General features: G+C 44.3%; 2 protein-coding genes across 3 annotated transcripts in view; both read left to right on the top strand.

Annotated features, from left to right (window-relative positions):
- Positions 1-6,339, top strand: part of Canx (calnexin) — a 32,083-nt gene extending 25,744 nt beyond the window's left edge. For both annotated transcript variants that reach the window (XM_021176851.1, XM_021176852.2), the window contains exons 11-15: positions 863-1,078; positions 1,976-2,095; positions 2,821-2,941; positions 3,080-3,159; positions 4,107-6,339. In XM_021176851.1, coding sequence (XP_021032510.1) covers positions 863-1,078; positions 1,976-2,095; positions 2,821-2,941; positions 3,080-3,159; positions 4,107-4,160 — 591 coding nt within the window. In that variant the 3' untranslated portion in view covers positions 4,161-6,339. The remainder of the gene's footprint in view (positions 1-862; positions 1,079-1,975; positions 2,096-2,820; positions 2,942-3,079; positions 3,160-4,106) is intronic.
- A 1,661-nt stretch (positions 6,340-8,000) lies between these two features.
- Maml1 (mastermind like transcriptional coactivator 1) overlaps positions 8,001-13,229 on the top strand; it is a 39,110-nt gene continuing 33,881 nt past the window's right edge. The window contains exon 1 of the mRNA XM_021176850.2: positions 8,001-8,702. Coding sequence (XP_021032509.1) covers positions 8,367-8,702 — 336 coding nt within the window. The 5' untranslated portion in view covers positions 8,001-8,366. The remainder of the gene's footprint in view (positions 8,703-13,229) is intronic.

Raw genomic sequence — 13,229 nt, 5'->3', positions numbered from 1 at the left:
CATGACCAAGGCAAGTCTTATAAAAAACAACATTTAATTGGGGCTGGCTTACAGGTTCAGAGGTTCAGTCCATTATCATCAAGGTGGGAGCATGGCAGTATCCAGGCTTGCATGGTGCAGGAGGAGCTGAGAGTTCTATGTCTTCATCCAAAGGCTGCTAGTGGAAGACTGACCCCAAAAATTATTCTTTAGCTTGCCATTTGACTATGTGAATATGTCTTTGTTACATGCTTGTCATCTAGCACTTGGTTATCTGCATGAGGACCAGGAGTTGAAATGTCAACTTCAGCTATAAGTAAGAAGATCAGGGATAGGTTAAGGCTATCCTGGGCTGTATGAATCCCTGTTGAACCAAGCCAAACCAGACATGTAGCTATCCGGATGGCCGCCACCAATTGTGTTTTGTTGAGGATTAGTATTGAGACTGAATCCAGTGCCTCGTGCATATTAGGTGGAAGTGCTGTGTTTCTGGCCTACAGCCCTAGCCCACTTTTTAAAATCACTTCTGGGGAATGGGGAATGAGAAATGGCTTTACTGACTACACTCCACCATCACTTGTTGAGGGTAGAGTGAGCTACACAGGACCAGGTGTTGGTTCAGAATAAGATCCTGCAGATTGGAGACTGAATTTGGTAGAAGTCCAGAATTCAGTATAAAAACATTACTAGCATTTATTGTTCTGTGCTTGTTTAAATTTGACAGTTAATGTTTATCTTCTTTGATCATGTGAAATGAGTCTTACATAGATTTTCTTTTTTCCTTATTATCTGAAATGATGTTTTGAAACTTCTCTTGTCTCTGCCTCGCCCCCAACCTACCCCCCCCCCCCCCCCCCCCCCCCCCCCACCATTCACAAACTAGGGAATCTGGAAACCAAGGAAAATACCAAATCCAGATTTCTTTGAAGACCTAGAACCTTTTAAGATGACTCCTTTCAGTGCTATTGGTTTGGAGCTCTGGTCCATGACATCCGACATCTTTTTTGACAACTTTATCATTAGTGGTGACCGAAGAGTAGTTGATGATTGGGCCAATGACGGGTGGGGCCTGAAGAAAGCTGCTGATGGGGCTGCTGAGGTTAGTGATTGTTCATTACTTGTGGATTTATATCTACTTTTGGGGGAGACTGATTACTTTATAAAAAGCAGATTTTAGTATTTATCTTTTTACTTATTCAGTGTCAAAATATATAACTGTTAGACTCCTATTTTGGCTTTCCAATCCTATGTTTTATGTATGTGTATATTTGTATCTGTTTATCATTTTATTTTATTTTATTTTTTTGGTCTTCAAGGCAGTTTTTCAGTGTAGCCCTAGCTGTCTTAGAACTTGCTCTGTAGACTAGGCTGGCCTCAAACTCACAGGGACCTACCTGCCTCTGCCTCCAGTGTTTCAATTAAAGTCATGTGTTATTGCACCTGGCTTAAGTATGTTTTAATGCACTGAAAATGCTGAATCTTGGTTGGAATTGTGTGGAATTTTCAAATAACTAATAGTGGTGTTGAGTTGCGATTTGGATGGCCAGAAAACTGGCAGAAAGATAATTCTTCTGTTTCCTGAGTAAGGAACATTTTGCAGTTATTACAAGCCACAGTTTGTACCTATGCAGGTGAAACTTCATGATGGTAAAAGCAGTAAAGTGGGGGATTTTTTTTTTCCCTAATTTCTATTTTTTGTTTTGTTTTCTTTTAACTTGGTTTTTCGAGACAGGGTTCCTCTGTGTCTCCCTAGCTGTCCTGGAATTCACTCTGTTGACCTGGCTGGCCTCAAACTCAGAAATCCGCCTGCCTCCTAAGTGCTGGGATTAAAGGTGTGCGTGACCCACCACTGCTCGGCTTTTCCTAATTTCTTAATGTGCATAGTTTGACTCCTTTGGAAATACAGGAGTTAGTTGTATGACTATGAAGCAATCGGTCTAGCCTGTATTTGGTGTCATAAACCAGGACTCTGAATTACTGTCGTTTGGTATTTCAGCCAGGTGTAGTGGGGCAGATGCTGGAGGCAGCTGAAGAGCGTCCATGGCTTTGGGTGGTCTACATTCTGACTGTAGCTTTGCCAGTGTTCCTTGTGATCCTCTTCTGCTGTTCTGGAAAGGTAGGGATGTCTAACTAAATAATTGTATCCACTGAGGTTTTCTTTAGTGGTAGTTCTGTAAATACTGGGCCGTGTTTTACAGGGGCTCTTTGTACCCAAATGATGACAGGATTTAGAGTCCCTTGATTGTCATTCCACTCTATTCTTCTCCTTTATATGGAGTGAGCCTGTCTAGGGGAAAAAAGAACAATGGCTATAAGATTAACCATCTAGGCACAAACTCGTTTTCCTCATTATTTCTATTCTTATTTATCTATGACTCCTTCCCTGCCTACACTCTCTCAAACAATACATCCTCAAACAGTGCTTTTAGGTTCTACACAGCCTCAGTGTTTTTCTTATTCAGACCTTGTTTCATGCTGTCTCCACTAACTTAGGATTCTATTTAAATTATTTACACTTTGTCAGATCCAAAGGTGTCTTTCTAGCCTTACCCTCACTACCCATTGTTGGAGTCTATGAGTCAGCTTGTCAAGCTTAGCCTGTGCCTCCTGACCAAGTCCTAGTGCTTGTTCTGGTTTTCATGATACCCCTCCCCCTTAACTTCCCTCTCAGTCTCCCTCCCATGGGGCAAACGTGTAGAGTAAGAACAATGCCTTTCACATGTCTGCATAACTTCCCTCTACACAACCTTGGATAGAATTTTGCCTGTAAACATTCAGGAATTGAGGGGTAATATATTTGTTACAACATAACCATGGCTCCTACACTTGGCAATATTTCAGAAACAGTCTAATGCTATGGAGTACAAGAAGACGGATGCTCCCCAGCCAGATGTAAAGGATGAAGAAGGGAAGGAAGAAGAGAAGAACAAGAGGGATGAAGAAGAAGAAGAGGAGAAGCTTGGTGAGTGGAGTCTAGAAACCTGTCCTAAACCCTGACTAACAAGACAAGCTATAGTAGATTGTTGTTAAATGATGATATAATTATTGTCAGAACTCTATGTGAAGATCTGTTCAGTAGATTTATTATTTTCTGTCTTAGAAGAGAAACAGAAGAGTGATGCTGAAGAAGATGGTGGTGCTGGCAGTCAAGATGAGGAAGATAGCAAGCCTAAAGCAGAGGTAAGGGAGGGATAATAAATACTTCAGGCAACAAAGCTGACCGCATATGTAGTAAAGAGACTTTTTTAAAGTAAGTGTGTTCAGAGTGGGGTATAATATGTACGTACGTGTGAGTACTTCAGTTGCCAGAGGTGATGAATCCCCCAAGGCACTGGAGTTACCGGTGGCATGGGTCCTCTCAAAGAGCCATATGTGCGCTTAAGCAGTGAGCTAGCTCTGCGTCCTGGTAAGGTTTTTCTTTCTTTCTTTTTTTTTTTTTTTTTTAAATAGGAATACCAAGTTTTTAACAGTCTTGTGACATTTATATCTCCTCACTGTCCCCTCAAAGGTATTTCTTGAATACCACTGCATTTTAAACTCTTTTTGGTTTTTCAAGACAGGGCTTCTCTGTGAAGCCCATCGTGGCCTGGAACTGAGAGGTCTGCATGCCTTTGCCTCCCAAACTTTTTGAGACAGGCTTTCATGTAGTCTACACTATCCTTTCATTCTGTGTAGTCAAGGGTAATATTTATTGATCTTGTAATCTTTCTGCCTCCATTCCTAGTATGTGCTCTACCCTATTTTATGTGGTGCTGTGGGTGCTCCCAAGAGCACCTGGATTCAATTCTCAGTACACATATGATGGCCCACAGCAATCTGTAATTCCAATCCCTGGGGTTCTGATGCCCTCTTCTGGCTCTGAGCGCATCAGGCATGCACGGGGTAGAGATGCAGATCCAGGCAAACGCAAATTAAATAAAAGTAAAATCCTCCACCACAGTTTTTAAAAAGTTAATAGGTTTAGGGAAAGTACATGTTTTCTGAAAAGAAAGACTAAAATTGAATACCTATAATTCCAGTACCTTTTCATCAATTGAAATGACTTAGTTTAAATGGTTGTGGAAATTTGGCAGCATTTGCTTTTTTTAAATACACTAACTTATATGACGTCTCTTTTCAACTAATAGGAGGATGAAATTTTGAACAGATCGCCAAGAAACAGAAAGCCACGAAGAGAGTGAAACAATCTTAAGAACTTGATCTGTGATTTCCTCTCCCTCCCCTTCCCCTGCAAATGTGGTCCTAGGAGAGGGCCTGGTGTACCTTAGGTGGGAGCTCAGAAAACCTCAAGATGTCACCATCAACAGGTTCCAGTGAATACTAGCCTGTAATTTTAAACATCTAGCAGTAAATAATTGCAGTTGTAATGTAAAGGACCCTGTTTCTGTAGAAAGGAAAACATTTAACATAATGGTTGTGAAATGTAACATGAAGCAACTAACTAGTGTTTTGTTGTTTTTAAAATTTCCCAGGTTTGTCTTTTTTTTTCCTTTTCCTTTTTTTTTTTAGATACAATGATAGAATTTTTGCCAGTTTAAAATCTTGGCTTAATTTAATATATTAATTTGTTCATGCAGAAATAACACCAACATTAGGAATGCTAGGGAGAATGAATTGCAGTTTTTATAACAATTTTTTTTAAGTTTGGTATTAAAGCATTCATGTGTCTGTCCTAAAATTGTAATCACGTTCAAGTGCATTCATTTGTGGTTATAAATCTTGTTTTGTGTGCTTCCATTAGTTAATTCCTTTTAAGGACACAAGAGTGATTGGATGGAAGCCCAAATTTATATCAAAGTTCCCTTTACATTGTATTGAATAGACCCAAAAAGAACTAAAAGGAGACTTTGACTTGGTCATTTCACATCAGATCATAAAGTGCAGTGTTCTGTTGCCCTAGGGACTGCTCCATTCACAAACACCTTTGCAGAGGAAAGGAGCTGGCTTCATGCAGCAGTTCATACTGTACTTCCCTTATAGGAGGTCTGACAGCTCGGGTCCTCTGGAGCACAAGGCTTTTTAAGGAATGCTGGTGGTGCCTGGGTAGATAATTACATCACTGTTCCACTGTGTTGACACTGTTTTCCTCATGGATCTCCTCCATCCCTAGCTTTCTCTGCTATGCATTTTCTTCACAGCGCAGCTTGCAGTCCGTTGCTGAAAATTATAAGCTCTGCATAGTGTTGGCTTTACTGTGGTGACATGTTTCTTCTTTTTTAGCTGGCCCACACCTTCCTAGGGTCCAACTACAGGATAGATTACAGACTTTCCATTAGTGTCTATTTCTTTTACTCTGTGTAGACTTTAGAAAGTCTAATCCACAGGTGGGCCAATTCAGAATTGACTATAATTGAACACATGCTAAAAAGTATTTATGGGAGAATTGACACACAGCATGAGTTATTTGACTTTTGTAGGATATTTAAAATCTTCATTTGCAGTTCATGTAACAGTTGTGTCTTAAAATTCACATAATAAAGCAGTCCTGTTCAAAGAAAAAAATTTTTTTTTTGTGGCTTGTAGAATTTTTTAAAAGTGAATTTAGGGCTTTTTGTTTTTTGTTTGTTTTTTGTTTTTCATGTGGAATGCAGATGGGTGCTAGAGGAGCCTCTCCCACATCACTATAGTGTAATATTATTACACCACACTGAAATGTATTCAGAAACAGATGTTTCAATTTCATTCTTTCTCCAGAGGTGGTCCAGTTGTACCAATGATACTATTCCTTGCACTGAATATATATAAACACTCTTCGGTGTTTATATTGGGGAGATACTGGGAAAGAAATATATTTGTTAAGGATGAAGGCTGTATCTGTTGTCTTTATAAACACTGGTTCATTTCTTTTGAGGGTGGAATGCATTTTTCTTCCTGTTCAGTGCTTTATCACCATCTGTTGTTTGTGGTCACAGTGACCATAGCTATGTAGCGGACGTTTCCAAATGTATAGAGTGAAATAAACAGTTACTAGCAAGAAATGAATACATGTCTGCAGGTTTCTCCTTGAAGCAAACATGGGGATGATTGCTTTTCTAGAAATCTGTTTATCTGCTTCATCATTCTACATTGACATTGTTTTGTGCCTACTTTATATTCACCCAGGCTGTACAATGACAGGTTTATTTATGTCATGGTGGTGGTCATTGCCTTTTTGGGTCCCTCTTCCTCCCTCAAGGTTCCATTGAAGCTCCAGCCTCCTTAAATGCCTGACACGTTAGTGAATGATCAGCAGTTTTCAGCTCTTAAAAAAAGCTTAGAGGGCAGGTATTGTAGCTCAGTAGGTAGAACTGCTAAGCATGTGCAAGGTTCCATGGGTCTGATTCCTGGCACTGAATTAAAATAAACGCCCTTATATTCTGATTTTCTATGCTGGATTCCTTGTTATAAAATGTCTACGCCAGTAGTACTCTTCTATTGTCCACTTTTCAGATTGTCACACTGATAAATGACATTATATTAAAGCCCCGTGTTAAATATCTACATCATAACATTGAATGTTTTTACTGTTTGAATAATGGTTAATTTAATCTTTTCTCATAGGAGAACTTAATTTAGTTTTGTATTTTAAGTGATGGTTTAGTCATTACCATTGTGTAAAATGGACAACAGCCCAAAAGCTTTCTCATTGCCGGCATTTGAACCAGTGCTCTGCCACTGAGCTACACCCTGTCCTCCTAGATACTATTCTTTAGGATATATGGAAACTATTTTAACAGTTTTTATTAGAAAAAATTTCTCAGGCTTCATATTTGAAGATATTGGAAGTCATGCCCAGGATATTTTGTGTTTTAGGTTGCTTCCTGAATTCATACACTACAGAGTTTTGCAGATAACCTTGCACTTCTAACTGGGCGTAATGGTGTGATCTGTAAACCCAGTACTCAGAAGTCAGAAGCAGAGTGAGGCAGGCCAGCCTCAGACAATATATTTGAGGGCAATCTGGGGTACCTGACACTCGAAAGTTTAATGGTGGGCCGAAGAGTTGACTCAGCGGCTAAGTACCCACTGCTCTGCCAGAGGTCCTGAATTCCCAGCAACCACGTGGTGGCCCACAACCATCAGTAATGGGATCCAATGCACTCTTCTAGTGTGTATCTGAAGACAGCTGCAGCGTACTCATGTGGTCCTGGATTCAGCCCTTCATCACTGCACACAAAAGTTGCTGGTTTCACTTGGGTAATGGGAAGAAGCAGTGCTCACTTATCTTTGCCACTCCCGCCACCAAAAAACTTAGGATTCCTTTTTCTTTTTTTAACTCCATTTGTATAAAAACACTTGGCTGTTAACTTTTTTTCTTTGTGATTTTAAAAATAAAACTTTAATGAACTCTAGTAAGAGGTTAAAGGGTGACATGTTTGAGTGGCTCGGGAGGTCTTCTAGTGCAAAGCCTCCCAGCATCTCCTATGGCAGTTTGGGTGTCAGTAACCATCCAGAACATTTTTTGGTCCTTTCCTGGCTTTTTACCTTCGCTCACTTGCTTGCTAGTGGCATCATTGGAACCCAGTGCTTTGGATTGGACTTTGAGTGACTCAATTTTACATATCAGTCGGGTTTAAGTGTATGTCCCTGTAGATCTAAATAACTCCAGTCCCCAGTATTGAGACTCTTTCCCACCCTCACCCCTTCAAGTAATGAGCTATTGCTCACAGTACCAGTGATAACTATCTCTACTAGGTCGCTCAAGCTCAAAACAATTCTGATCAATTACGTGGCTGTATGTAAAGAATGAGGTCGGAAATGGCTGACCTCGAAATAGTGTGGGTGGACTAAAAAGATAGACAGCTTTGAACATCTGGGTCTTAAAGCTTCCACCTCACTCAGACTTAACCTGCGTTCCTCACGAACCCGGAAGGGACTGCCCTCAGGGGGCGGTGTTCAGAAAACGTGGCTCTTCTTGGATAGGTTCCCGTCAGTCACAGTCCACTGTGCCGCACTGAGCCCGCCTCGGGGCTTCCCTCCTCGCCAGAGTGTTAAGTTTAAATACCCGAAAATTCCTGACGTGCTTGTCCCCCACGCCCTCGGGCAGCGGGTTTCTTTTGATTGGCTAGAGCTTCTGTCCATCAGCAGTGACGCAGAGTTCGCCGGCCCAGGCCCCGCCCTCTTCCGAAAGCCCCGAAAACAATTTTAAGATGGCGGCGGCAGCGGCGCGGAAAACAATGGGGCAGGGGTATAGCGGACAGGCCGAAGCCTGAGGCGGGCGGTGTTTCCCGGCCTGGAATCGGGCCGAGCGGGGCCGGAGGAAGACCCGCCGCCGCGCCCGAGCCCGCTCCACAGCCCGGCCGGACATGGCGCGGGCGTGAGGCGGATCCGGGCCGTCAGAAGCGGAGGAACCCGAAGTGGCAGCCGGCGCCGGGAGGCCCGGGCCGGGCCAGTGCCGCCCGCGGCCCATGGTGCTACCCACCTGCCCCATGGCGGAGTTCGCGCTGCCGCGGCACAGCGCGGTCATGGAGCGCCTCCGCCGGCGCATCGAGCTGTGCCGGCGCCACCACAGCACCTGTGAGGCCCGCTACGAGGCTGTGTCTCCCGAGCGCCTGGAGCTCGAGCGCCAGCACACCTTTGCCCTGCACCAGCGCTGCATCCAGGCCAAGGCCAAGCGCGCCGGCAAGCACCGGCAGCCGCCCGCCGCCGCCACGGCCCCGGTAGCCGCTCCGGCCCCCGCCTCGGCCCCGGCGGCCGCGCGCCTGGACGCAGCGGACGGCCCGGAGCACGGCCGCCCGGTCGCGGTGAGTAAGGCTGGCGCCTGCCACAGCAGTACTCACTCCCGAAAACGCCTCTTCCGGCGGGGATCGGGCCTCGGGGAAACTTTCCCGAGCGCCCCCATTTCTTAGTCTGGGTCCTGGGAGGAGGCAAACATGGCAGGGCGCTTGTCATCTTCCAGAAGTGGCACTGCGGTGTACTTTGGGAAAACTTCCCCGTGAGGACTTGAGTGAAGTCGGGGCTGGAAAGCAGGAGGTTAGTTGCTGGTAGGCTTTTCTCCTAAACTTAATTTCCAACTGATGAGAACTTCGTCTTGGAACAGACCCGCGTTGGAGTTGCCTAGGATGTAGGGCGTTCTTGCACCATAGGCCTGGCCTCGCTTAGTCTGCAGTTGTTGATTGGATCTTTGCTTCGCGGAGGTTAGTTAGGGCTTTAATATGGAAATAAGTCTCCCTTCAGTTGACAGTATCCCGCGGCTTCCGAATGGAAAATTGAAAAGTCTTTGGAAGTTTCGGTAAACGGAGTTGCTTAAAAGGCATTCGTTTTCCCCCAACCCCCGCAAAGGGAACTTTGGAATTTGTGAACGCCTGATTCCTGCTATACTATTGACAGTTCCAAAATTAACCTACTAAGCCTGTTAAAAACCTCTGATAATATTAATAGTTGTTGAACGGGGGAAATGACGTTGCTTGTTGGTCAGCTGCGCCCTTTGGTTTTTAGTAGCTAATCCCGAGATTTATTGGTTAGAAGTTTTGCCTCCCTGAAACTGATTTATAAACCGGAAACCTGTGTGGAGGGGGGAGGGGAATGGGTGTTACAAAATTCTTGGTAGTTTAAAAGTAAAATTTTACAACACTTAAGTTGTTCGGTAATTCTAATTTATGTCTTCATTGTCTCTCACTTGGGCCGTTGTTAAAACTCTTCCCTAACTGGTGGTTAGTCTTTCAGTCACTTAATACCCTTCCTCTTGAAATGTTAGAAACCCTTCTGTTGCTGGAGGGAATTAGGTTTAATCTTCGGTTGGCTTTCGGAGCCAGCCTGAGCTAGCCTGTCTTTTCATGTGCCCCACAGGGCTATTGCTTTCCTTCTTTCCCACACTATCCCCGCTGCGAGACCACACGGCAGAACACACCGGTTCTGACCCAGCTGCTCGAGTCTTCTCATCCTCACTTTCCCGCCTGTAAAACGAGGGTATGTTGTGCGCCTTACAAGGTTTCTTGAAGGAATCAAATGAGTATGAGGTTAGGTAGGTGTGGTGATTCCTGCCCAGACGTAGGAAGGAGGAAAGAAGAAATGACAGTGGATGTGATGTGAGCAAATTTCTCAAACTAAACGGCTGCTTGCAGGATCTTTCTCAACATTTTCAGAATCCTGCCGTCCTTCCAGCCACAGCCTACCTTCATCTGCAGTTGGTGAAAAACCAGCCCACAGCAGATTGTCCTCTCTCAATACAGTTATGAACCATATGTATATGTGTGTGTGTGTGTGTATGTGATGTATACGTGTTTCTGGTTTGGTTTGGTTTGACTTCTTTTTTGTTTTTTTTTTCAAGACAGAGTTTCACTGTACTCTCTGAAGCTCACTCTGTAACCTCAAACTCAGAGAGATCCTCCTGCCTCTGCCTCTGGAGGGTTGGAATTAAAGGGGTGCACCACCACTGCCCAACTTACACCCTTTGTTTTTAGCACATAGTCACACATTACTTCAGCAGTATTGTGTCTTGCCAAGTAGACTGTAAGCTTTGGAGCCTGAAAGGCTTGGGCTAAGTCCCATTCATACTGTAGGCCACCCATGTACTTGTTGAGTGACTGATAACCAACTTGGGTGTGCTTTACCCAAAATGACTTTAACTAACAACTTTTCTTGAAAGATCTCCACCTTTCCCCCAGTCCCTGTTGGGGGACTGAGCCTAAGACATTGTAATTATTGGTTTTCTTAGTTGGAGTTTCTATTGCTATGGAGAGACACCATGACCACAGCAGCTTTTCTAAAGGACACCATTTGGTTGAGGCGTTTTATAGCTCAGAGGTATAGTCCATTTTCACAGCGGGAAGCATGATGGCATGCAGGCAGAGCTGGTGCCGGAGAGGAGGCTGAGAGTTCTACATCTAGATGTACAGGCAGCACAAAGATGTGGTGACACTGGGCCTGGCTTGAGCATCTGAAACCTCAAAGTCCACCCACCATGACATACTTCCTCCAGCAAGACCACACCTCCCAGTAATGCTGCTCCCTGTGAGCCATTTTCATTCAGGCCACCAAACTACACTGCTAACCCTAAGGAAAGACCTTTGAGGGCAGTAGGTCGCCATCCCAACTGAAGTTGATTATGAAAGCTCATTAGGGGCTGGTGAGATGGCTCAGTGGGTAAGAGCACCCGACTGCTCTTCCGAAGGTCCAGAGTTCAAATCCCAGCAACCACATGGTGGCTCACAACCATCCGCAACGAGATCTGGTGCCCTCTTCTGGAATGTCTGAAGACAGCTACAGTGTACTTACATATAATAATAAATAAATATTTAAAAAAAAAAGAAAGCTCATTAGAAAAACTTACCTGTACAAATACATGGTACATAACTTGTACAAACTGTCCTTCAACACCTTCCAGAAAGAATATTAATAGTGCTTGAATTTCTGTTTAAAAATATGATAAAACTTATAGAATTTACATAATTTTTAATTTCTGACTCATTAGAGAAAAACTTGAGTTCTCATCTAGTGTTTAAAAAAGAAATGTTAGCACTTGAATCCAGCAGGTTGCGCGTGCGCGTGATCCCAGCATCTGAAGCAGGGACAGCAGGATAACTGTAAGGTCACAGCCAGCCTGGTATATGTAGCTAAGCTAGGTGGGGCTGTGTAGGGAGAACATATCTTAAAGGAAGGGTGGGGAGGGGAGCTGGCGCAGCAGTTAAGGTCACTTGGTGCTCTCCTAGAGGAGCAGGCTTGGTTCACAGCATCCACTTGGCAGCTCACTGTCTGTAACTGCAGTTTGAGATCCTGGAGGTCCAGTGCCCTCTCCTGGCCTCTGAGCACACTGGGCACATACGTGACAGACAGACAGACATTTAGGTACAACACTCAAAACAATGAAAATCAAAACTTTTATTTATTTATTTTTGGGGGGCACACTGTGTGTGTGTGTGTGTGTGTGTGTGTGTGTGTGTGTGTAGTCCTGGCTGTTCTGGAACTTGCTCTATAGACCAGGCTGGCCTCAAATTCAGAGATCCGCTTGTTCCTACTTCCCAAGTGCTGAGATTAAAGATGTACACCACCGAGCTTAGCTTTAAAAAGCGACCTGAGTCTGACTTGTCAGTAAGTCCTTTGAGTGTGAAGCCCTGACCAGATAGATTTGCCATGTCAGGTTGATGCTACCCTATTAAAGCTTGATGTGAGGGTCTTGTGAGTGTAAACTTCAGAGTGGGTAGTGTTCTTGATTTCTCTACAGAGGAAGGGCCTTCTCACTGGTGTGATGCTCGCTGAGCTGTTCAACCCGGGATTGGGCCTACAAGAGAAGTCTCTCTAAGGAAGCAGTGGGGTTTCCATTTCAGTGGCTCCTTTAGAGGGGAAAAGAGGCCTTGATGATGTAGGATTTCAACTTGGATAGCACAACTTTGAATTTTTCTCACTACATTTTAAAATAATATGTGGATGTCGGTAGATGTATGCCACAGCATGCCTGTGGAGACTAGAAGATTAACTTGCTGGAGTTGGCTTCCCCAAGTGGGTCCCAGGGATTATAATCATGTCATCAGATGTGGTGGAAGACTAGCTGAGCCATCTTGACAGCCCAAGTGTAAAGCTTTGCAGGGAGCTAAAAAAGGGAAAACCTGTTACTCCCAATTGTGTGTGTGTGTGTGTGTGGTCTCATTAATCTTTATAGAAAGACTTATTTTACCCTCCCAGGATGGGGCAATATCAGACTGTTAGGCAGTCACTGCACAGCTAGGGTTGATATAGATACTGCTAATAAGAGTCCCTTTACGTACTTGTCCTCTTCTTCTTAGGGTAGCTCACAAACACATCCCCCCAGCAAAGGCCTGACCACTACCCACCATGTTAGAGATCAGGAACAATACTTGAGGCTTTTCTCTATCCTAGCTTTTGAGGAACCAGCCTATTACATTTTCTTTATAATTTGCTCTTGAAAAGAACGTGTGCACTCTATTTTTGCTCGTTTGTGTTGGGTCTGTGCATAGGCGCTGGCGTACTACAGTTTGTGTGTGTCGCGTTGGGTCTGTGCATAGGCGCTGGCGTACTACAGTTTGTGTGTGTTGCGTTGGGTCTGTGCATAGGCGCTGGCGTACTACAGTTTGTGTGTGTCGCGTTGGGTCTGTGCATAGGCGCTGGCGTACTACAGTTTGAATGTGGAGAGCACAGAGCGACTTTGAGGAGTTGGTGCTCTCCTTCCTTCTGCCCTGGGGTCAGGGGTCAGGGGTCAGACTCAGGGGCGGAGAGCGAGCACCTGTACTCACTCGCTGAGCCTACCCTGCTGGTCCCAGAGATGGTGTCCTGATGGCAGGATGGCCTTCTTCTTTTTTTTTTTTTTTTTTTAA

This window comes from Mus caroli, chromosome 11 (genome assembly GCF_900094665.2).
Source record: "Mus caroli chromosome 11, CAROLI_EIJ_v1.1, whole genome shotgun sequence".
Lineage (NCBI taxonomy): Eukaryota > Metazoa > Chordata > Mammalia > Rodentia > Muridae > Mus > Mus caroli.
The sequence above is the reverse complement of the archived record's forward strand: the minus strand, read 5'-3'. Positions and strand labels throughout refer to the sequence as shown.